Below are 22,352 nucleotides of genomic sequence, written 5' to 3' on the forward strand. Positions count from 1 at the left end.
AATGTAGATTTTTGTTTGTTTGTTTGTTACATAACTGCACTCAAAAACAAAGCAATGTAAAACTTTAGAGCCTACAAGTCCGCTCAGTCTTACTTCTTGTTCAGCCAATCATTAAGACAAACAAGTTTATTTACATTTACAGGAGATAATGCTGCCCGCTTCTTGTTTACAATGTCACCTGAAAGTGAGAACAGGCGTTCGCAAGGTATTTACGAGCCAGATATGCTAAACATTTGGATGCCCCTTCATGCTTCGGCCACCGTTTCAGAGGACATGCTTCCATGCTGATGATGCTAGTTTAAAAAAAAAGTGTGTTAATTACATTTGTGACTGAACGCCTTTGGGGAGAATTGTATGTCTCCTGTTCTGTTTTACCTGCATTCTGCCATATATTTCATGTTACAGAAGTCTCAGATGATGACTCAGCACATGTTCGTTTTAAGAATGCTTTCATAGCAGATTTGACAAAATGCAAAGAAGGTACCAATGTGAGATTTCTAAAAATAGCTACAGCACTCAACCCAAGGTTTAAGAATCTGAAGTGCCTTCCAAAATCTGATTGGAACGGGGTGTGGAGCATGCTTTCTAGAAGTCTTAAAAGAGCAACTCTCCGATGCAGAAACTACAGGGATTGGTCCTGCTTTGAGCAGGGGGTTGGACTAGATGGCCTCCTGAGCTCCCTTCCAACCCTGATATTCTATGCTCTATACAGAACCTGAACCATCAAAAAAATGAAAATCAACCTTCTGCTGGTGGCATCTGACTCAGATAATGAAAATGAATATACGTTTGTCTGCTCTGCTTTGGATTGTTTTCAAGCAAAACCCTTCAGCAGCACGGATGCATGTCCTCTGGAGTAGTGGTTGAAGCATGAAGGGACATATGACTCTTTAGCGCATCTGGCATGTAAATATCTTGTGACTCCAACTACAACAGTGCCATGCGAACGCCTTTTCTCACTTTCAGGTGACATTGTAAACAAGAAGCGGGCAGCATTATCTCCTGCGGATTGTAATGAAACTTGTTGGTCTGAGCGATAGGCTGAAGTAGGACTGAGTGGAGTTGTAGGCTCTAAAGTTTTACTTTATTTTTGAATGCAGTTTTTTTAATATAATTCTACATTTGTAAGTTCAACTTTCATGATAAAGAGATTGCACTACAGTACTTGTATTAGATGAATTGACAAATACTATTTCTTTTGTTTTTTACTGTGAAAATATTTGTCTTCAAAAATATAAAGTGAGCATTGTACACTTTGCATTCTGTGTTGTAATTGAAATCAATATATTTGAAAATGTAGAAAACATCAAAAATGTTTAAATAATGGTATTCTATTAAGAGTGCGATTAATTGTGCGATTAATTTTTTTAATCGCTTGACAGCCCTACTTTTTATTCTTCTATAGTTGTAATAATGACCAGTTAGCAAGGAATTAATTCACAGTATCTCCCTACCTTTATTTGCACTCACTAGAAAAATGTGGTGTTTATAGTAAAGGAGGTAGTCACAACATGTATTAAGTTGTAATTAGCTAAAATTGAATGGTTGCTTTCCCCTGCCTTACACACACACACACCAGCATTGCCCACTCTAGCCTTTTCTCTCTATCTCTGCTTGCTCCACTCCCACCGCTGTCTCCAACCTGGATTAGCAAATTTCTGGGCATTGCAGAAAGTGTATCCGCATTGTAATTCAGGCAAAAGGCACAGTAAGGGCAGCAGCTTCATTGGGGCTTCACTTGTCTAATGGGCATGTGCATATAACCATTAAGGCAATAGTAGGAGGGTGAGCATGTGCAGAAGCAAAAAAGGGCATGTTTGGAGGGTGGGCAGATTCTGCTGTTACACCGGCCTTGTACCTCTCAGCACTAAAGATTTTCATGCACGTGTAAGTTTGTAACTTCAAGTTGTTTATGGGCATGGATGCATTGCTGATAAACTAAATAGCTACACAGATAATGACTTGTTTGGGATTCCTTTTTTTTTTTTTCTTTCAGAAACTCGCTTCACAATACCTAAGACCTCAAGAGAGACAAAGGGTCAAGGTAAGACAACCTGTCTGCTGGTCTCTTTTGGATACTATAAACATCTGTGGTGTTTTAAAATATTGTGCGTTAGATTGTCTGATATGTAATATATTCTTCTCCAGCACTCCCCTCCCTCCCCCACAACCTGCTTCATCCACTGTCCCCTTCCAGCACCACTCCCACCCTACTTCATTCCCCTTTACACCTGACTTTCACTAACAATCCCCTTGTCTTCCACCCATCTTCACTCTCCAGACCTGCTTCAGTCTCTCCTCCTTCCCCTCTTCTCTTCCCACTTACTTGTTGGCATCCTCATCTCTCTGGCCTGCAAACCCTCTCGCACCACTGACCTGCTCCAGCAACTCTCCAGTCTCCACTGACAAGCTTCAGCAACCCTTCCTCCACTCTCAACCTGCATAAATTATGCTATAGGCATTTCAGGAAAACTCAGAACTAGGGACAGAGTCAGGGCAGCATCTTTATTGTCCCAATGGGCATATGCACATAATTTGCATGAGACTTTTGGGGCAGTCTCAGGAGTCTGGACGTGTATTTGGATTCTGTTCTTTCTTTTTAGTACCTCACTCCACCTTATCTAAGAACAGCAAGACAGTCATCAGGACAAGGTAAGACAACTTGTGTGCTACAGGTTTGTGAGAGTTAATTCAAAGTGTAGGCATATTTGGAAGTTGATTCATTGTGACCTGTGTTAGAATTTGGTGTGCAGTTTTCAGGCACATGTCATGGGCAGTGAAAACAAATGGCTTTACTTCTGTGAGCACAAAAAGATGTGCCGGTATGAGTATCCAGAATATACAAGTTTAAAAAAAAAAGGCTTATTTTGACTTCCTTCAAGGAAATTTTGTCAACGAATAATTTTTAGTTGCACATTGAATGAATTGTACTGCTTTTTCACTAGTAGTGATCAAGTTATTGACAGGATGATTCTTTCTTTAGCATACAGTACAAATCTGCCTTAGCTGAACATGGGAGGCTATGAGCAGTGTGGAATCCCTCTGAGTCCTACGCAGCATGTTAGACATTCTCCATTAGTTAAGGCACTGACTTGGATTCACTGTCAGAAGTTTGCCCCCTCCCACTTGCCACCCCCTGACTGCCCCCGTCAGAATCCCCGGCCCATCCAACCTCCCCGCTCCTTGTCCCATGACAGCCCCTCCCGGGACCCCCCACCCCTAACTACCCCCCAGGGATCCTACCCCATATCCAACCCCTCCCCCCATCTCCTGACTGCCTGACCCCTATCCACACACCCACCCCCTGACAGGCCCCCTGGGACTCCTTCACCTATCCAACCGCTCCCTGTCCCCTGACTGCCCCCTGGGACTCCCTGCCCTTTATCCAACCCCCTGCTCCCCACCCCCTTACCATGCCGCTCAGAGCACCAGGACTGGCAGCCATGCTGCCCAGCTGGAGCCAGCCACTCCACCACACAGTCTAGAGCACTGGGGCAGGCCGGTGGCTCTTGCAGCCGCGCTGCCCAGCAGGAGTTTGCAGCCCCGCTGCCCAGAGCGCTGGCGGCATGGTGAGCTGAGGCTGTGGGGGAGGGGGGACAGCAGGGGAGGGGCTGGAGGCTAGCCTCCCTGGCTGGGAGCTCAAGGGCCGGGCAGGATGGTCCCACAGGCCGGATGTGGCCCGCGGGCCGTAGTTTGCCCACCTCTGATCTAAACACCCCCTGCATAACATGGACCATGGAATTTATTCCTATAATCAGTCAGTTTTAGGGCTGAAGCTGGATTGTTGGTATCTCTTAATTGGAACAATTTATTCTCAATATAGAGTGAATATATGAAGGAGGAAGTGGGGGAATCTGCTGAAGATGAGGCGACTGAATCGGAAGAAGACCCTGAATTTGGTGAAAGAGTTGGATGCCTTTCCAAAGGTTCCTGAGAGCTATGTAGAGACTTCAACAAGTGGTGGAACAGGTAAGCCTTACTGAGACCCTAGTGATGCCTGGCCTGATTAATGTGGTGAGTCTCTTTAGCGCATTTTGGTAGTAAATGTTTCAATTGGGGGAAGACATGGGTATCAGTTTACAAATGTGGATTTGAAAGATATATACTGTGCCGTAGCTAATCCCTTTCAGATGATGGCTCAATTTGTTTCTCCTGCTGTTGGACAAAATGCATGAACCTGTCAAATGGGAAATTCTGTCCAGTAGTTAAGAATCAAGCAGATGTAAGGGTATATGTGCACCTATGATATACATTAACAAAATGAGCTTTCGAGGGAGTTATGAATTTACCTTCCCCCCACAAACATACTGTGCATACTTTCTAAATGGAATACAATTGAAGTATACTGCAGCTACACTAAAATAAGACCGTCTATTGTGTCCCTCCTTCCAAAGCCCTCACTTGTGGAGTCCCACAAGGGTTGGTCCTTGTGGGACTCCTATCCTGTTCAACATCTATACGAAGCCATGAGATGAGATTGTGAAACAGCATGGACTGAAATACCAGCGATATACAACTGATATCCAACTCTAGATCACTTTAACATCAGATGCAAAAAGAATCATCTTCCTAACTATCCTCTCTGGAAGACTGAGGTGATGTTAGCAGGGTGAGGGAAGCACTCAATAATTCTGTAATATCCCCTCCACTGAAGGTATTTGTGCAGACTACAGCCTCAGTAAGAAGAACAGGAGTACTTGTGGCACCTTAGAGACTAACAAATTTATTAGAGCATAAGCTTTCGTGGACTACAGCCCACTTCTTCGGATGTGGGCTGTAGTCCACGAAAGCTTATGCGCTAATAAATTTGTTAGTCTCTAAGGTGCCACAAGTACTCCTGTTCTTTTTGCGGATACAGACTAACACGGCTGCTACTCTGAATACAGCCTCAGTGTTCACCTGGGCTTCTCTCAAATAGCTAAAGCTGCAAGAAACATCAGTTCTATCTATAGGTGTCAGACCAGGCCAAAGTCATGGTTCTAACTGGCGATGCACAGCACGTGCTTCCGGATAAACCTCAGACATCTTTACTGTATTTCTGTGTGCATGCACAATAGCATGACTTTATGCACAATTTCACAGTCCCAGTGAGGAGATATGCATAACTTTGGAGATATGCAATGCTCATCTTGGATTAGAAATTGACCATTAATCCAGTTTTTGGTGCTTTCTAATGTGTTCTTTTGCTCACTCAAACACAGATAAAGCGAGCTGACTTTTGTGCATCTGTAATTGTTACAAAAAGAAGAAGCTGGCAGCCTTGTACTGGATTGTTATGCACAAGTGACTTACGCAGGGTACCTCTTCTTATTGAATGAGTGGTGCCTCTTATTCCCCTTGTTTGTTTTTCTTGGCTGAGACTAGAAGCAAACATCTGTGATATGAAAGCCCAGGTTCTATAAGCCTGATTGGTACCAAGGCATTTTGTGCCCCCTAGGCATTTCTTGGCCCAGTCATAACCATTTTAAATTAAAGAAAGGTAAATGGGGTCTGCCACAGTTCAGGGCAACTACCCTATATTCCCCCTCCATAGTCCCTCAAGGGCATCCACGCTAGGCTCCCAGCTCTTCAACTGACACTTCTCTTTAGCAGACAGCTGCATCTGTCTCCCTGCAGACTGCAGTTTTTCCAGGCTGCATAGTTCCCTGCCTATTCTGTGGTATTCCCAGCAAGCCAGACTGCCTAAACAGGCCAGCATCTGCACTTTGTTGTCTCTCCAGAGGCTATATGAACAGCGTAAATGCCAGCAGTTGTATGTTACCACCCATCTCTTTTTAAGCAAGCTCATTTATTCTTAAGGGGAAAGCATTACAGAGAAAACATATTATAAATATTAAAGCACCTACACACATTCTAAAAAGCTTATTAGAGATCACCCAACTCTGACCTCAGGCTCTGGTAGGTGTCAGCCTTTCCACAAGGATGTCCATTTGCTGGCCCAGAAAGGAGGTCCTTCTTTGTCTGTTGGTCTGTGGAGAATCCAGTTTTAACTGGTATATCGGAGCTTCCCAGGAGCTGGTGCCTCGCTGTGGCGGTTGCAACCTTGCTAATTTGCCTTAATCACCACCCACTGCTTGTAGTTCCTGGAGGAGTTGTGCATGGAGTAGAACACAATCATACATAAACCATTCATTTAAAACAATGGACCTAAAGCTACTTAAACTTAATTCAGTAAGGTCTCCCAAGGATATACAGGAAATGATCATATATGTTACAGGGTAATGCTGCAGACATCAGGGTTTTAACTAAAGGAAATTTTCTATGTTCATACTGAAAATCCCAACAGGTTCTGTGTTTAGCACTCTGTGCTGTCATTGTGATAGAGCTGGATTTGATTTTCAGGCCCTGTGAATGGTGATGGATGTATTGTACACACACTATGATAAGCCTTTGAGCAGAGGGCGGAGCACCTGGATACCATGATGATGGGACACTTCTATAAATAAGTAGCTGGGACGCTCATCTTGCTCTGCAGTTATCTTTGTATTTGAGACAGGATCAGCAATGATGGACTTAAGTCCACCCAGCGCCCCTTATTAATGGAAAGTTATCATGTGGCCTCCTTGAAGTGGAGGGGGAGAATTTTTATGGACTCTATGAAATGTTCTCTGAGGACACAGCTCATCATACCCAAAAGATATTTTTGGATTGGGACTTTCAGTATCTTTGTTCTTCCTATGTAAATGCGAAAATCGTACAGTTGATGATGTGTTTCTAAGAGAATTTTTGCACTTATGGCTTATTTGTGATAAATATAGTTAAGACCTCAACTCAATAAATTCATTTATCTGCACAAAAATACCTTCCTTAAGTATTAAATTCTTCGTATTGTCTCTTTCTTGTAAACACCAGCAATAAATAACATTTCCTCACTAGCTGATCCTTTTTCTTTTTGATTTCAGTTTCTTTAATAGCATTTACAGCTATGGCTTTATTAACCATAATGGAGTTTATGGTGTATCGAGACACGTGGATGAAATATGAATATGAAGTAGACAAGGATTTTACTAGGTAACTTTTATTCCTTAGAATTTCGTTTAAATTTAAGTTGTCTGCATTTCATCAGCTGTTCTGAAAAAGAATGGATTTAAAATGTTCTTGCTACTCCTAAGCAATTACAGTTTGAAATTAAAATGGAAACAGATGATTTATTTTTTGGTTTGTTGTTTAATATGCTGGGGCCAGGTTCAGTAAGAAAAAGAAACACAACTGCCTTCCATGAAGAGGGAAGAGACTTGCTTACAATCCAGCAACATTTTGGATGTAATCGCAGCCAGATCTAACCCTTAAACCCAAGGTGCTGTTCTGGCACTCTTTCAGCATTTTTATCAGTATGTTGCTTGTTTTGCTTCTGAGTGCAGTTCATAGTATTGAAGATTAATTTTAAAGCAATTAGCTGTCGGTGACTGGGCTATCTGAAGGTTTCCTGTCATGTTACTACATATCATGACAGCAGAGGTTGGCTAGAGATACTCTTGCTGTCAGTTCCATGTGCTTGCCTGATTTTTCTGAGGTGCGATGTGCTCACAACTCCACTTGAAGTCAGTGGGAGCTGAAGGTGGTCAGCGCCTTTGAAGATTAGGCTTTGTGTATTTAAAGCCTGTAACCCAATTCACAGATGCAACATACATTTTTGAAAATTGGCTTAAAGTGGTGATTGTGTTATGTCAAAAGTTCAGACCTATTTTACTCAGAAAAAAAGTCTATAATAGATTTAAGTGAGATGCATGCAAAACTCAGGTTTTGCCCCTCAAAGAAAAATCCATTTGAACAGACTGATATCCTCCTATTGCACACAGTTACATAGCCTTTGGCTCCTTCGACAAAGTGTCTCTTAAGTTTGGCTGAAATGCTATGTTGGGTGAGTGTAGCAAACCTTCCCTTTTTAAACTGTGCAACCTGCATCTTGAGCATATATTGGTGAGGAGGTTTCTTTGCAAAGTCACTGAGCCTGCCTGTGCCTCCGTTTTCCATCAGTAAAATGGGATTAATAGCACATACTCACCTCACAAGGATGTTCTGAGGATAAACACATTAAATATTGTGAGGTGCTCAGCTATTACAGAGATAGCGGTCATATAAGTATCTCGGATAGGTAGAAGGAATAGTCCTGATTCATATGACTTTTTGCTGCTTGAAAAGTCCTGCTTTTAAAAGTGCCTGTACTTTGGTGTTTGAAAAGTCCTAGTTACAAAAACAGAAGTCTGTATCAAAGGCAATAGCATTTTCTGGCAGCTGGATCCCAATTTGGGTCAGACAGAGCAGCTGTTGAATTGTGATCATGGAGGATTCCCACGGAAATGAAATAAAAACCTGCTCCTGCAGACATAGTCGCCGACTTCCTCTTTTCCCAAGGGGTGCTTGACCCCTACCTCGTCTTTTCCTGCTCCCACCTGCCTCTTCCCGCCCCTCCTCCTGCCTCCACCTGCCCCCGCTCCTCCTCCACCCCCACCTGCACCTCCTGCACGCCGCTGAACAGCTGATCCGTGGCGCGTGGAGGAGTTGATTGGCGGAGCTGCCAGTGGGTGCTGAGCTGAGCACCCACTATTTTTTTTTTCCATGGCTGCTCCGGGGCTCGAGCACCCACAGAGTTGGTGCCTATGCCTGGAGATGATAAAACCAGAAGTAGATGTTCAAATCCTTGCATAGGGTTTTAGCTTTGTGACCCCCCATGTGCCTCCCATTCCATTAAATTCATTGGGAGCTGTGTGCTACTACAGTTTCATGAAAATATACTTCAAAATATTACTGACAATGGAGATTCTGATTTTCTGCAACCATTGGGCCTTTATAAGAGGTAGCTAAACTCCTGAACCAGTCATATTTCATTCATTTTGCTATAAAACTAGTTCTTCCCTTGCCACTTGTCTTATATTAAAGGCTTAAATGGTGAATAGACACTGGGTGACTTTCTAAACTAGTCACTAAACCTCTCTGCCTAAGCTTCCCTAAATCTTAAATGGGAATAGTATTTAGCTGTACTGGTATTCATTTTGCCTTTGGAGTGCATTTCTGTATGTATTCTCACATAGTTATTTTGTCTTGGCATCTGTACTACATTTAATTAATATTGCAAATTTTTGTTTTTTGTCTTCCAGTAAATTAAGAATCAATATAGATATTACTGTTGCCATGAAGTGTCAATGTAAGTATTCCATCAGCATGATAGTGTTGGTGGTTGTGGTTTTTAAAAAAATTGGTACACCTCTACCCCGATATAATGCGACCCGATATAACACGAATTTGGATATAACGCGGTAAAGCAGGGCTCTGGGGGGGGCGGGACTGCACACTCCAGCGGATCAAAGCAAGTTCAATATAACACGGTTTCACCTATAACACAGTAAGATTTTTTTGGCTCCCAAGGACAGCGTTCTATCGGGGTAGAGGTGTATTGCTCTCAGATTAAAAATAACATGCTTATGTTAACTTGTTCAGACACCTTGGATGTTGGTTTTGGCTGTCCAGAAAGAGAGTATGATTGTTCCAGATTTTTTTGAGCAATAATATGTAGCTTATTCTTGAGTCACAGGATTGGGCATAGTTAACAGAGAGAGAGAGAAGCAATTTATCGAAGTAGTAAGTCAGGCAGATCATAAATTGCTCTGCTGTTTGGTGGCATTTACAACAAAACTAAGACAGGAGAGGGGGTCAGTTTCCTACTGAGGTTGGCCACGTTCAGTCAGTGCCTTCATAATTGTTAAACGCAGGTTTGCAGCTTTTTTTAACAAGCAGTGGGTAATTAAACTACATTTCTCTACACTGTGTTTTTTGGTTATCCTTGATTGACAGGGAAAACTGTTTTTCCTAGCCAGATTGTTGGTGTTTAAAGTTTTGTCTACATTCTGTGTTGAATCCCTCTTTTCATGGGTCTTTAACTCAGCTATAATATTTTTAGATTGTGTGATGCTGAAGTTTGTCTCATAATTGTTTGATTTACAAGTACCCCATTCCCTACTCTCATGGGTTATTTTAAATTTGTTAATCTGCCACAAGAGTAGCAGCTAGGAACTCTCTGAAATCTAAACCTGGCTCTGATACAGACTCTGTTTGGTCTTGGGCAACTCCTTAAAACCCCTCTGCCTCACTCCTGCTATATGATAAAAGGGTACAATACTTAGTTATCTCATAAGGCTGTTATGACAATTACTGTTTGTCATGCTCTTTGGAGATGCAAAGTGCTAAATAAGAGCTAAATATTATCAGTATGCTTTTTTGAGTTAGTATTATACCAATCTATCTTCCCATGTGTTTTCCTTCTTGAAAAAAAAATCAAATAGCTTAGTCTCTCTGTGGACTAGTGTCATTTAGATTTGATAACTGCGTTTATGTAAATAGAAGAGATTTAAGTTTGCACTGATCAATTTGTGTGTGTGTGTAAATGTGCATAAATATGTGTGTATACAGAGCTACAATAATTACAGTTAATATAATATTTTGTTCAGTACTTACTGTTTAAGAAGAGCAATAAATGAGCTTCTCTGAAAGTGATACATTACTGAGAAATGATGCTTCTAAAAACTGTCTCTGTCCCCTTCTCTCTCTCTGCCCTGTGTCTATGATGTTTTGGTGGTGTTAGGTGTTTGGTTTGTTGTTAGGTGGATTTAAGTTTTTTCAGTCATGAGTTTCTTGCCAGCTTTTTTCCTTTACTGGTATGGACTTGCATCCCCTTAATAAAGAATAGATTTTCTCACCTTAATTAGTATCTGCTGTTTTACTGATAGGTTTGAAGAGATGTTGTCAAACTTGATTTCTGCTGGATATTTTTTGTTTTTATTCATATCTATCTTTTCTTTTAATATTTTCTATTTTGTTTTGTTTTTTGAAACAGACGTGGGGGCTGATGTTTTGGATTTAGCAGAAACAATGGTTGCCTCTGCAGATGGTTTAGTTTATGAACCAGTAAGTTTATTCCATTTTCTTTATAAAGATGGTGCTCTTTATTAGCTGTGACGTGCCTTTTCATTTTGGCTAAACTGTACCTCCAAAAATACTATCCAGTCCTGAAGTTGGACCAATACAGAGTCACATTGAAGTCTATTATGCTCCACATGGTCACAAAGGTTTGTCCAGGCAAAACTGGTTTCAGGATTGGCTGTGTGAACTTAAGATGCTCACACTAGAAAGAAATGCTGTCCAGAAATGCACTTTCATTGTGAGCATGGAATTATGTTTTCTGCATGCTCTCTCATTGGTAGTGTGCAAATTTAAGTCTATAACTAAGAAAACTACAGCAGATTCCCTGTTCTTGGGTCCGCATTCATGAATAGATTTGAATATTCTATAGCTATTAAATTACATCACCATTAGGTAGCAAGAGTGTTTCTATTGCTGAATTATAACAGCTAACAACTGGCTCTATATTCATTTTCCTGTCAATTAGATAAACGAGGAACTCTCAGTGGCAGCTTTGCTTGATTTTTGCTTTGTATTTCTGTAAAGAGAGAGTAAAACGTGAAAATGTTTTCTGTTTTCTCCCCCAGTTTAGGTTATTCCTTTAATGTTGGTTCCTTGAGTTTGCTTTTTCATTTTGGGCTTTTTACATTTTTCTCTGAAGTGGTTCAACAGACTACCTCATAGACTATTCTTTCTTTTTCAAGTATCACTGTGTGTGCACCTGTGCATGTGATGGTCATTATTGTGGTATCTTCTTATCAGGGTGGATAAAAATCAATGATTTTTTTTTTTTAAAGCTTTTACCGCAAAGCATTTTATAAAAAAAATCCAATCTAAAGGTAGTTTTAATTAAGATACATAATAGCCCAAAGATATCTCATCATGGAATAGGTATTATAAATTCTAACTCTATAATATGAGACAATATAGTCATGTAATGTTTAAGAAAAGTTTTGTAAATGAGTTTCAATAGTTCGTGGATTAGGGACCCAATCTTATGGAGTTCCAGGGGCTTCTGTATAGATTTAGGTTAAATCTTTCTATTGTTGTGGAAAAAGTTACCCACGCATTATTTTGATTAGAGACTTAAGCCTGAGGCCCATTTATTGCAATACATACCAACGCGTTGGGGGTAGCAGTTAGAAACCACTTCCCCGATTTGGAGTACACTTTGCCTTTTTAAAGCCGAAAACTGCAAACCTATTACAAGTTGCACGTTATTTATGAGAATAGGAGAGTTAGGGTTTTTTTGCCCTTTTTGGCACCCCTCTTGCAATTTTTTTGGAATAGGGTGCTATTTGAGTGGAGGGCATTTTGGTGGTTTTTGATACTGGCATTGTTTTGCTTTATTTGGGGTGCCTATTATGCAAGTGTTCCAGTCAGGGTGCAGTTTACAGAAAGGAAATTTATGCATTTGGAGAAAGAGGGGTTTAGGGGCACTTAAATGAGAGGCATGATTGGTTGCTTTTTTAACTATAACCTTACTTATTACTTTACACAAGCGGTTATTATATTTTGCCAGCCGTAAACACACACGCTATTATTATTGCTGCTGAGGCTTTTTGTTCTGTTTTTTCTTGGCCTCCCCATCCCTCCTCTGATCATAACCCTTGACTGTCACTGACAGGGAGCACAACACTTAGTTTGGTTCAGGCTTGTGGCCTGCAGGGCGGGTCTATGTCGATCTAAGGCTTAAACTAATAGGGCTGCCTAGATTTTTTTTTTCCACAATCTCCCTCCTCTGATGCCGCGAAGGCATCACCAAGATTAATTTTTGCGTGGTACATAGGGCAGTAGTTATTGTTGGACCCGGAGGCAGATTGTGAACTGGCCAGCTTGGGAATGCCGAGATTGGTGCCGGCCTGTTTAAGGGAGTTGATGCTAGGGGTACTGACACTGAGTGGGCTTACAACCTCCGCCCGATCCCCCATTGCATACCGCACCTCCCTGAAACCAGCTTTGTTTTTTTGGGGGCTGGGTGATGGGGAAGAGCAGGGTTTGAGGAAGGGGCGGGGGGGGGTTTAGACAGAAAACAACCAATCATGCCTCTCGTTTAAGGGCCCCTAAACCCCCCTTTCTCCAAGTGCATAAACTCCCTTTCTGTAAACTGAACCCTGACTGGAACACTTGCATAATAGGCACCCCAAATAAAGCAAAACAATGCCAGTATCAAAAACCACCAAAATGCCCTCCACTTAAACTAATAGGGCTGGCTAGATTTTTGGTTCTTTGGTCACAAACAATGCTGCAAATGTATCCAAGGTGAGAAGAAATTATTTAGAAGAGAGTCCCAAGCTAATAACATATGGTTGCAGTGCTCATTTGATGCACCTCCTAGCCAAAGACTTAAGTGTTCCAGAAATAAAGGCTAATGTTGAAATTGCAAAATACTTCTGAACAACTACTTTGCAGCAGCTGCTCTGAAAAAAGTGGGAGGAACCAAGCTAACTCTCCCACAAGACGTGCGATGGAACTCAGTAGTGGACTGTTTTGAGCACTATATCAAGAACCGGCCTAATTTGATGACAGTTTGTGAACAAAATCATGAAAAAATAGATGGCACAGTCACAGCCAAAGTTCTCAACATTGGGCTTAAGAGAAATGTTGAACACATGCAGAGTACCCTGAAGCCTATTTCTGTAGCCTTGAACAAAATGAAGGGAAAAGGCTGTTCTATTGCTGATGCTGTTGAAATTTGGAAGGAACTGAGTGAGATCTTAAAAAGAGAACTATGCAATGACAGAGTTAAATTACAAGCATTAAAAAAATGAATAGGACAAGCGCTATCTCCAGCTCATTTTCTTGCAAATATTCTCTATACTCGGTACCAGGGTCAAACCTTAACTGCTGAAGAAGAGGAGTTGGTTATGACATGGACATCCAGCAATCATCCCTCCATAATGCCAACTATAATAAACTTCAGAGCTAAGGATGAACCATTCAAGAAATATATGTTTGCCAATGATGTTTTAAAGAAAGTCACACCAGTGAACTGATGGAAATCACTTAAGCACTTTGATTCAGAGACTGTTGAAGTGATGATCTCACTTTTAACAGCAGTAGCTTCTTCTGCCGGTGTAGAAAGAATATTTTCTTCCTTTGGACTAATTCATTCCAAATTGAGAAATCGTTTCGGTCCAGAAAAAAAACAGGAAAGCTTGTTTTTCTTTTCCAGATTATGAACAAACAGGAAAATGAAGGTGAAGACCACTGAGTTAGCTGGAGAAGCCTATATTTTAAGTTTCTCATGTTGACCTGACTGACAGTCTATTTAATTTTTGGTTTTTTAAATATTTCATTTAACTACTTTGGTTAAAAACAATTTTAGCAAAAACAAACCTGATTTTAAAAAACTTGAATGTTTAACTAAATTCGAAAATTCATATGCTTGTTTTGTTAAAATATTCTGTTTTCTGTTGAAGAAAAAAATCCAGAATACATAATGTTGTTGTTTTAGTTAAATAAAACAATTTAAATGTCTGCCTGGTGATGTTCTCCTCCTAATACAGCATGGCAAGAAAATCCTCCAAATATTAATGATTAACCTGTTGAATTGGAGATAGTTCACCTCCCAATGACTTCATAAATATCTGCTTCAATTACCTCTTTGCTAAATGAAATAACCAAACAATCATTCATTTTCTGATATAGCTGTAAAACTAATCTGAAAAGTTTTCAAAATAAATCACTTTAAAAATGTATAGTGTGTACCTTCTAAAAATGAAACCTATATCTATCTCAGAGTTGTGAAGAATATGTATTAAAGTTATAACAACCAACAAGAATGCACTTTTATGTAGAAATCCATGATTAAATCGAGTCTTCCTGACTAGTGAGTTAAATCAAATCCACCCTGCTTCTTACCTTTCAGTTGAGCAGACAGTGATGCATCTGGATATAAGATCTGCTTGATGCTGTTTCTTCAAGTCATTGAGTCCTATAGCAATTATATGCTGCTTCCCTGAAGCAGCCTGTGGGTGTGTCTACACAGCAACTAGACACTCATAGCTAGCCCGTGCCAGCCGTCTCGGGATTGCAGGGCTCGGGCTGCAGAGCTGTTTCGTTGCTTTGTAGACTTCCCATCTTGGGCTGGAGCCAGGGCTCTTCCACCCTGTAAAGTGGGAGGCTCCCAGAGCTCAGACTGCAGCCCAAGCCTGGAAGTCTACACAGCAGTCAAACAGCCCTGCAACCTGAGCCCTGGGAGCCCGAGTCAGCTGGCACGGGACAGCCATGGGTTTTTCTTTGCTGTGTAGACTTACAGGGTATGTCTAACGGCAAGTCAGTACAGTGGGCCTGAGTGAATGGGGTTAAATACCTTGTCCCCTGGGAGTATATGCTGCATCACAATTGTCTGTTTAGCTGCAGATTGGTTAATTAAGCCCGTTAAGTAGTTGTCTGTTATTTCTTGGAGACTGTTCAGTTTACAGTAGCTGAGGAAATGCATATGCGATTATTGAACCTTTTCACTTCACTGATAATTTTGTGCCATGAACAACTTGCAAATATTTGATTTTATGAGCCATATTTTCAGAGCTTAATATAAAACAAATGTGGAAGTGTTATGCCATCAATTATTAGATGTGTAATCAAAGCAGTACACTTAGCAGTGAAATGTATGATGACAGTTATATCCTTTGTAAACAGTGTAAGTTCCTGTGTTTTGAGCCATATCCCTAAAAATGGGGGATTGGAGAGGGAGGACAGAGTCTTGGGCCCACTAGGGGCTGTTGTGATAGATGGTAATAACTGTCCTTTTGGTGAAGAGAGAAGAAGTTAGTTGAGATGGGCTGGACCTATTGTTGCTGCAGCTGTTAAAATTAGACCCCATTTCCTAGAAGACAAAACAAGGCAAAAACACACAAAACGGGAGAGAAGAGCAAAGACTGAAAATGTGGCTTCTGTCTCTGATGTGATGTGCCTGCAAATTCACTCTGATTGTGGCTCAACTGTGAAAAGTGAGTGAGAGTTCATAAGATGACACAATGACTTATAAAAATAAATGTTGATGGGGAAAAAATAGGAAAGGGAGACAGACTGAATTAACCCAAACAAAAAGGCCTACATATAATTCAAGGACCATGTTTACCAAACATGATCTTAACAAGAAAATGGGGGTCTGGAACTCAGTGAACCAAAATTGGTGTGTCAAAACTAGGCCTAATTGGTGGACGATATAATGAGAAGATGGGCTATTCCTCCCACCATTCCCTTTGTGGGTCCTGAAAGAGAGAAACTTTATGAAAGAATAGACGGAGGCTACTGGAGTGAGCTGTACCATCATGACTGCCACCCCCACTGTCTCCTGGGACCCCAGGCCTCTTTTGTCCTAATCCTAAGAGATGTCCCGCCTAGACCAGGACAGGGACCCGGACCCGGATGACACTGCCACCTCTACCAGCTCCAGTTGAATCCCAAACAGCACCTGGGATGTAAGACATGGTCACAGAAGCCCCCCGCACCCCCGGGCGCCACCACATTATGTATTCTTTTCCTTCCCAACCTTATTTCTTCTCTTTCCTATCACTCTCCTTTTTCCTTCTGTCTAACAAGAGTCTCTTAGTTGGCCGAGACCGTATATTTTGCAACACTACTGTCAGCCTGTGACCAGAAAGAAGCAGCTAAAAGAAATACCCTAAACAGCCCAATGCTGGTTTGAGTTTGCCAGGTCTCAGAGTAGCTAATAAGACCATGTGCCATGTCTGTTTTTTCCAGCAATGAGGTTGCAAGTGAAAGTCAACATCAGAGACAGAAGCCACATTTTCAGTCTTTGCTCTTCTCTCCCGTTTTGTGTGTTTTTGCCTTGTTTTGTCTTCTAGGAAATGGGGTCTAATTTTAACAGCTGCAGCAACAATAGATCCAGCCCATCTCAACTAACTTCTTCTCTCTTCACCAAAAGGACAGTTATTACCATCTTTAATATCATCTAATAGACTGTAAAAATTCTCTCCAGCTAAAGGGAAAGGAAACAAGGGATGTTGTTAAAATGAAAGCCTTATTTAATACTTTGTTTCAGATGCTTTAACTGTTTTTCCTTCTTTGCTGTATCTGTAATAAAAGGTTAAAATGATGTTTGCCATGGGAAAAAGTAGGGTGAGGTTTCAATATACCAAATGCTGAGCCTTGTTTAACACTGTTCAGTGTTGGACAGTGACCGCTCTCGCTTCTTTTATTTTTAAACTATAGTTTCTACCTTTTGAACTATGTATAGTTATAAAAATCTGTCTCATAGCTCCACATTGTTAGGATTAACTAATGGAAAGCTAAAATTTAAAGTCTCCTTTGGATTTCCTGTATATGGGCCACATTAGATAAATCTTTTAGTACAAAATAAAACATTATTGTTAAATCACCCTCATTTTTTCCTCATCTAAATTTTGTGGAGAGAACTTTGGTGGGGTGGAGTCATTGGTATTGCTTTCTGGTTATGTGTTACTATGTGTCTTCTTCTTTGTTGCAGGTAATATTTGATCTCACTCCCCAGCAAAGAGAGTGGCAGAGGTAATAGATAATTCTAAAGCACTGATGTGAATGCATGTAGGTTGGACAGTGATAGGTCTGCTTTTCTTTTGTCCCTGGAAATAGCTAAGAGAATATGCTCTGAGTATACCTAAGTCATGTTTAAAAAAAACAAAAAATCCAACCATATGTTACCTTGCACAGGTACTGCCCATAATAGTGCAGTACACACCCATTGAAACTGAAGCTCATTTATTTTTTCTCTGGCTTTTTAGAGCTGGCCAGTCCGCATTCAGTGTCTTCACCATGAAAGAGTACTCTTTCATTTTTTAAAATATAAAACTATTTGATCTATCAGTCCTTGTAATAAACAAGTCCTGACGCATTTTATCTAGTTTAATTCCATGTGTGGTAGTTTTGATTCTCTTTATAAACTCATTTGCCATGTTTAGATGTATGTCAGTGTCACTAAACCAAAATAACTCGCCACCTTCAGCAGTTGAATTGATTACTGTTAGCACTTAAAGTTTATTGTTGTTCTCTCCTTCCTCCAATAACTCTTCGATGCAGCTGGGGTGAGAGTGAGAGGAAATGCTCCAGTGTACTGTATGACACAGTGGTCTCCAAAGTGGGGTGCGCAAGAAGATCCTTGGGGGTGCACCGCAGGAGGAGCCGCTCCCCCCCCCTTTGAGCGGCTTTTTTTTTTTTTTTTTGCTTTGTCAAAAATGGTAGAGCCGGCACGGCAGGGGGAGCGTGCTCAAAATTTTTTTACTGATAGAGGTGCGCGATCAAAAAAGTTTGGAGACCACTGGTATAATACAACAGTAAGCAGACAAGTGCATATGTGCTTTAATGCGAGACCCTGGAGACTGCATGCAGTGCTTTGTTTAGTATGAATTTAGGCATTGGGTTCATTCTTATTTGTTCTTGTTGGAATTGGGAGGTTGGTTGAGATGGTGATGAGGAGGGATGTGTGTATGGAATCTCAAACTTCTGAGTTTACCAATGGAGCCACTGCCAAAGTAAATGAATGGTTGGGCCTGCCAACCTTAACTGGATGCAGTGGTGTTGTAGAGCTGTATCGGTCCCAGGACAGTAGAGACAAAAGGTGGGTGAGGTAATATCTTTTTATTGGACCAGTTTCTCTTGGTGAGTGGGAGATGTTTCAGACTTACATAGAGTTCTTCAGGTCTTTTCCTGAACAAGAGCTTTCCGTAAGCTCAAAAGCTTGTCTCTCTCACCAACAAACCTTAACTGTGTCCTTCGCATCTGAAAGCTCTGTCACAGAATCTAAAGCCTCTTTAAATTCATACTTAGTTCTTTAGGAATTGTTTTCTAGTTTTAGCATCCTCATGGTATACTATGGTGAGTACAACATCAGTGCTTTTATTTTTAGTTTTTAAATTGTGTATACTTGAGCAGTAGGAATGTTTGGCATATGTCTGTATTTAACATACCATCCTTTTGCTGAATTGAGTGGTTTTATACTATGTAACTAATGTACCTGATGGTAACTATGAATTTATTTTCTGTTACTCTGTTGCATGCATTCCCACTTACTTTACTCATCTGTGTGATCTTTAGGATGCTACAGTTAATTCAGAGTAGGCTGCAGGAAGAACACTCCCTTCAAGATGTGATATTCAAAAGTGCTTTTAAAAGTGCTTCAACAGCACTGCCACCAAGGTGAGAGAAATTGTTGCATGCAGCTGATTTCACTCTCTCATGACTGATTGTCTTCAAAAATGAATTAAGGAAAGCAAAGTTATAATGGTGAAGGGACTTGAATGTCTTTCCCTTGCTTCAGGTTTCCCTGAATCCAAAGCCTTTGTCTTAATGTTTTAGAGACTTGCTGGTCTGGGTTGTGAAGAAATCAATAACATTCTGAACTGGATTGTATTTTACTTACATCCTTAGTGTGCCAGCAAACGCTTGCCAGAAAGGTTGTTACTTTTTTATATGAATCCATTTGTATTTCTTTAGCGTTTTTATGATGATCAGCACCCCACGAGAGTCAAGACTATCACTTACCAGTCATGTTAATGCTGCGTAAAATTAGTTACACAATATTTTAGAATATTTTAAACAAATTATCGACTTATTTTGATGAACTACCTTTCTAAAACAATTTCAGAGTCCTCTGTTTCAGTTCTTTCATTTCAGTCATCGACAGGGTTTACTGGTTTTTAACCTGCTTTATTGGGCACTTGCATTTCTAATATAAATAAAAAAATATTAAATCAATAACACACATGAATTTTTTCTTTAATTAAAAGTCATTTAAATAATGTATAGAAAACTTACTGTGCCTGCCCTTAATTGGTGTAAATTAAAAAAAAAAAAAGTTTCTCCTTTTCCAATACCAATAAATGCTCCCTCCCATAGTTACTACACCGTGGTCTCCTTTCCCATGTCTGGGGATCAACTGTATTCTTTCGCCTTAGGCCACTGCTGAAGAGTGCTCAGAAGTGATGCTCCCGTTTCATTATCTTCTGGGGCAGCATTTAAACTACACTTTGGGCTGTTTTAACAAACTATTTTCAGAAGCAGATCTGGAAACTATTTCAGGTGACCTGTTTATACCAGCAAATGTGAGCGGGGCAACACTTCTTAAAAACAGATGTTGAAAACTTATCTTGAGACAGTCATTACTTAGCTTTCGGCAACTGTTTTTAAAAAAAATGTTTTGTGCTGTTCGTCCGGGTAGTACAGCTGCATTACCTGAACAAACCATTTTCAATCTGAGTTGCTGAAAAGTGTTTCATGAGGTGGCAGATATCCCTAGGGCCTGCGAGAGTCTTCTCTGTAATTGTTCCAGTTCTTGTCCATTTGATTAGCCTCATCCCCTAGGAGTCTTGAACATTTGAGTGATGTGTTGAAACTCTGAGTGACATCAGGCTGGCCAGGATAATGTTTATAAAATGAGCTACTCTTAATTTGTTTTCCTCTCGATGGGGGTGTGTAACTTTTGTGTGCTTAATCTACTATAAAATGTGCTTGTTAACATAGAAGTCCAGATGTTTTAAAGCTCATAGTTTGTAATTACAGTTTATTTTCCCTTTTCTGAATATCTAGGTTGTATCAGAAGGTTTATTTTCCATGGCAAAAGAATGTGGGTTTCTAAACTTTACGTTGATGCTGTTTTTTCACCTACATATAAAATAATCTCAATTACTGTGTTTTGAGCTGTTTCCCTGTTTCTTGTTCAAACAGGGAGGATAATTCATTACTGCCTCCAGATGCATGCAGAATTCATGGTCATCTATATGTCAATAAAGTGGCAGGAAACTTTCACATAACTGTGGGCAAGTATGTTCTTTTCACTTACTGAATATACCACAAATTGACCAAGACAGATGTGTGTGTAGTTAAGCAAAAAACTTTCTTTGGCTCACTTTTGCCTAGTTAGCTGCTTTTATCATAATACAGATTCCCTTTCTGGTCATATTTTTCATCTGGTATCTCTCATTTCAAACATCAAATTTCTTCATGTCTGGTTATAGTCAACATGAACTATGGAACTTTTTGATATGTCTGCTGAAGTAGCTGCTTCTCCTGTGTTCAGCAATGTTGTCACATATCCGTAAATTGAACCCTTACAGCTAATTAGATGAACTAGTGCCTTTTGTTAATGTGTGATAAAGTGGCAGCTAATACTTCTAGAATGCTAGTACTTGCCTGTTATCTAAGTGGGCCCAACCTTACTATATCTCCAACCGTTCGAGAGCAGAGTTGTCTGTCATAGTAAAGGGCATATGTTTTCCAGCACAGATTTTTGTTAGTTGTATGGATGAGATAATATAGTTATAGAAGCATGTTAGTGAGTCATGACTAAATGTGGATCACAGTTTCCTGACATGCTTCTGTAATCATGTTGTCTCGTAAGCACTTTAAACTAGAAATCTGTATTGGAAATGTATGCCTGTAACCAAGCCAGATCATTGTGCACTAGCAAGGCTAGAGGTGTCATGTTCACATGCCATGTGTGGTTTCTGCAATGACCCTTTCTTGGCCTGTGCTCTAATTCTTCTGCTGCTTTGCCGACTGTTCTTTCAGCATCTACATATCTCCTTAAACAGCTCCTCATTCTTTTCTCTATCCCTGTCTGACATCCCTAAGAGTTGCAAAACCTCCTCTTCTCACTCTGTGGACCCACTCTATAACTGTATGTCCTCTTGTGGTTTCAACTACCATCTCTGCTAGAGTGAATCCCAAACCTACACCTCTGTTTAGTCTTGTGTCTCAAAATTACCTCTCTGACATATGTTGTTAGGTGTCCAGCTGTCTTCTCAAGCTGAATCTGTCCAAAATTGAAGCTCTACTCTATCTCCATTGCCATCTCTTCTGTCCTTTCTGCATCCCAGTGTAACCTGTCTTCTTTCTCATCCCTTTCATATCTATGGTCTTGCTAAGTTCTGTTGCTTCCTTCCTTCTGGTCGTGTCTTGCCTTGATTATTGTAGCCTTCTACTGCCTGATCTTTTATCTCATCTTCCATTTCTCCAAAATGCATCTGCTTAGGATAGTCACTTTTAATGTCTGAACGGTGAAGGAAGATTTCTTTAATTCTGTTAGGGGTAAACCTTACACTTGGTCATAAGGTAGTAAAAGCAAGCCTAGAAGTAAAACTTTTTGAGTGTGAAGAGGGGTTGGGGAAGTGTGCCAGTTTTCCAGTCCATACTGGTCCTTTCCCAGTGTGATGATGGTGCTCCCTTTGTTTTCCTTCTCTTTCCTCCTGCTCTTCCAACTTCTCCCAATGCGCATACTAGAGAGTCCCACAGATGAAACTGATAATCTGCCTAGTCACAAGGCAAGTGCAGGGAAGCCCATATTAACCATTGGCGACTTGAGCTGTTATATGGTTGGTCTTGTACTGTATTTGGACCATGCCAGGATTTGACAGCTTTTCGCCTTGCAGCTCTCTGGCTAGACAAAACCTATTGGCATTTCTAAAAATAACTTTTTGTGTGTATTGGAGGATTTTCATAAGCTTACTGTGTCT

At 40.6% G+C, this 22,352-nt stretch overlaps 1 protein-coding gene across 3 annotated transcripts in view; it reads left to right on the plus strand.

Annotated features, from left to right (window-relative positions):
• Positions 1 to 22,352, plus strand: part of ERGIC2 (ERGIC and golgi 2) — a 45,265-nt gene that overhangs the window by 12,585 nt on the left and 10,328 nt on the right. For 2 of the 3 annotated variants that reach the window (XM_065554209.1, XM_008178865.4), the window contains exons 2-9: positions 1,997 to 2,044; positions 3,824 to 3,969; positions 6,903 to 7,011; positions 9,099 to 9,145; positions 10,832 to 10,902; positions 17,354 to 17,394; positions 18,937 to 19,038; positions 20,566 to 20,661. In XM_065554209.1, coding sequence (XP_065410281.1) covers positions 3,864 to 3,969; positions 6,903 to 7,011; positions 9,099 to 9,145; positions 10,832 to 10,902; positions 17,354 to 17,394; positions 18,937 to 19,038; positions 20,566 to 20,661 — 572 coding nt within the window. In that variant the 5' untranslated portion in view covers positions 1,997 to 2,044; positions 3,824 to 3,863. Of the gene's footprint in view, positions 1 to 1,996; positions 2,045 to 2,603; positions 2,653 to 3,823; positions 3,970 to 6,902; positions 7,012 to 9,098; positions 9,146 to 10,831; positions 10,903 to 17,353; positions 17,395 to 18,936; positions 19,039 to 20,565; positions 20,662 to 22,352 lie in introns of all 3 variants that reach the window. The other variant, XM_008178864.4, reaches the window with a different exon arrangement.

The sequence above is a fragment of the Chrysemys picta genome, chromosome 1 (assembly GCF_011386835.1).
Source record: "Chrysemys picta bellii isolate R12L10 chromosome 1, ASM1138683v2, whole genome shotgun sequence".
NCBI classification, from domain to species: Eukaryota; Metazoa; Chordata; order Testudines; family Emydidae; genus Chrysemys; species Chrysemys picta.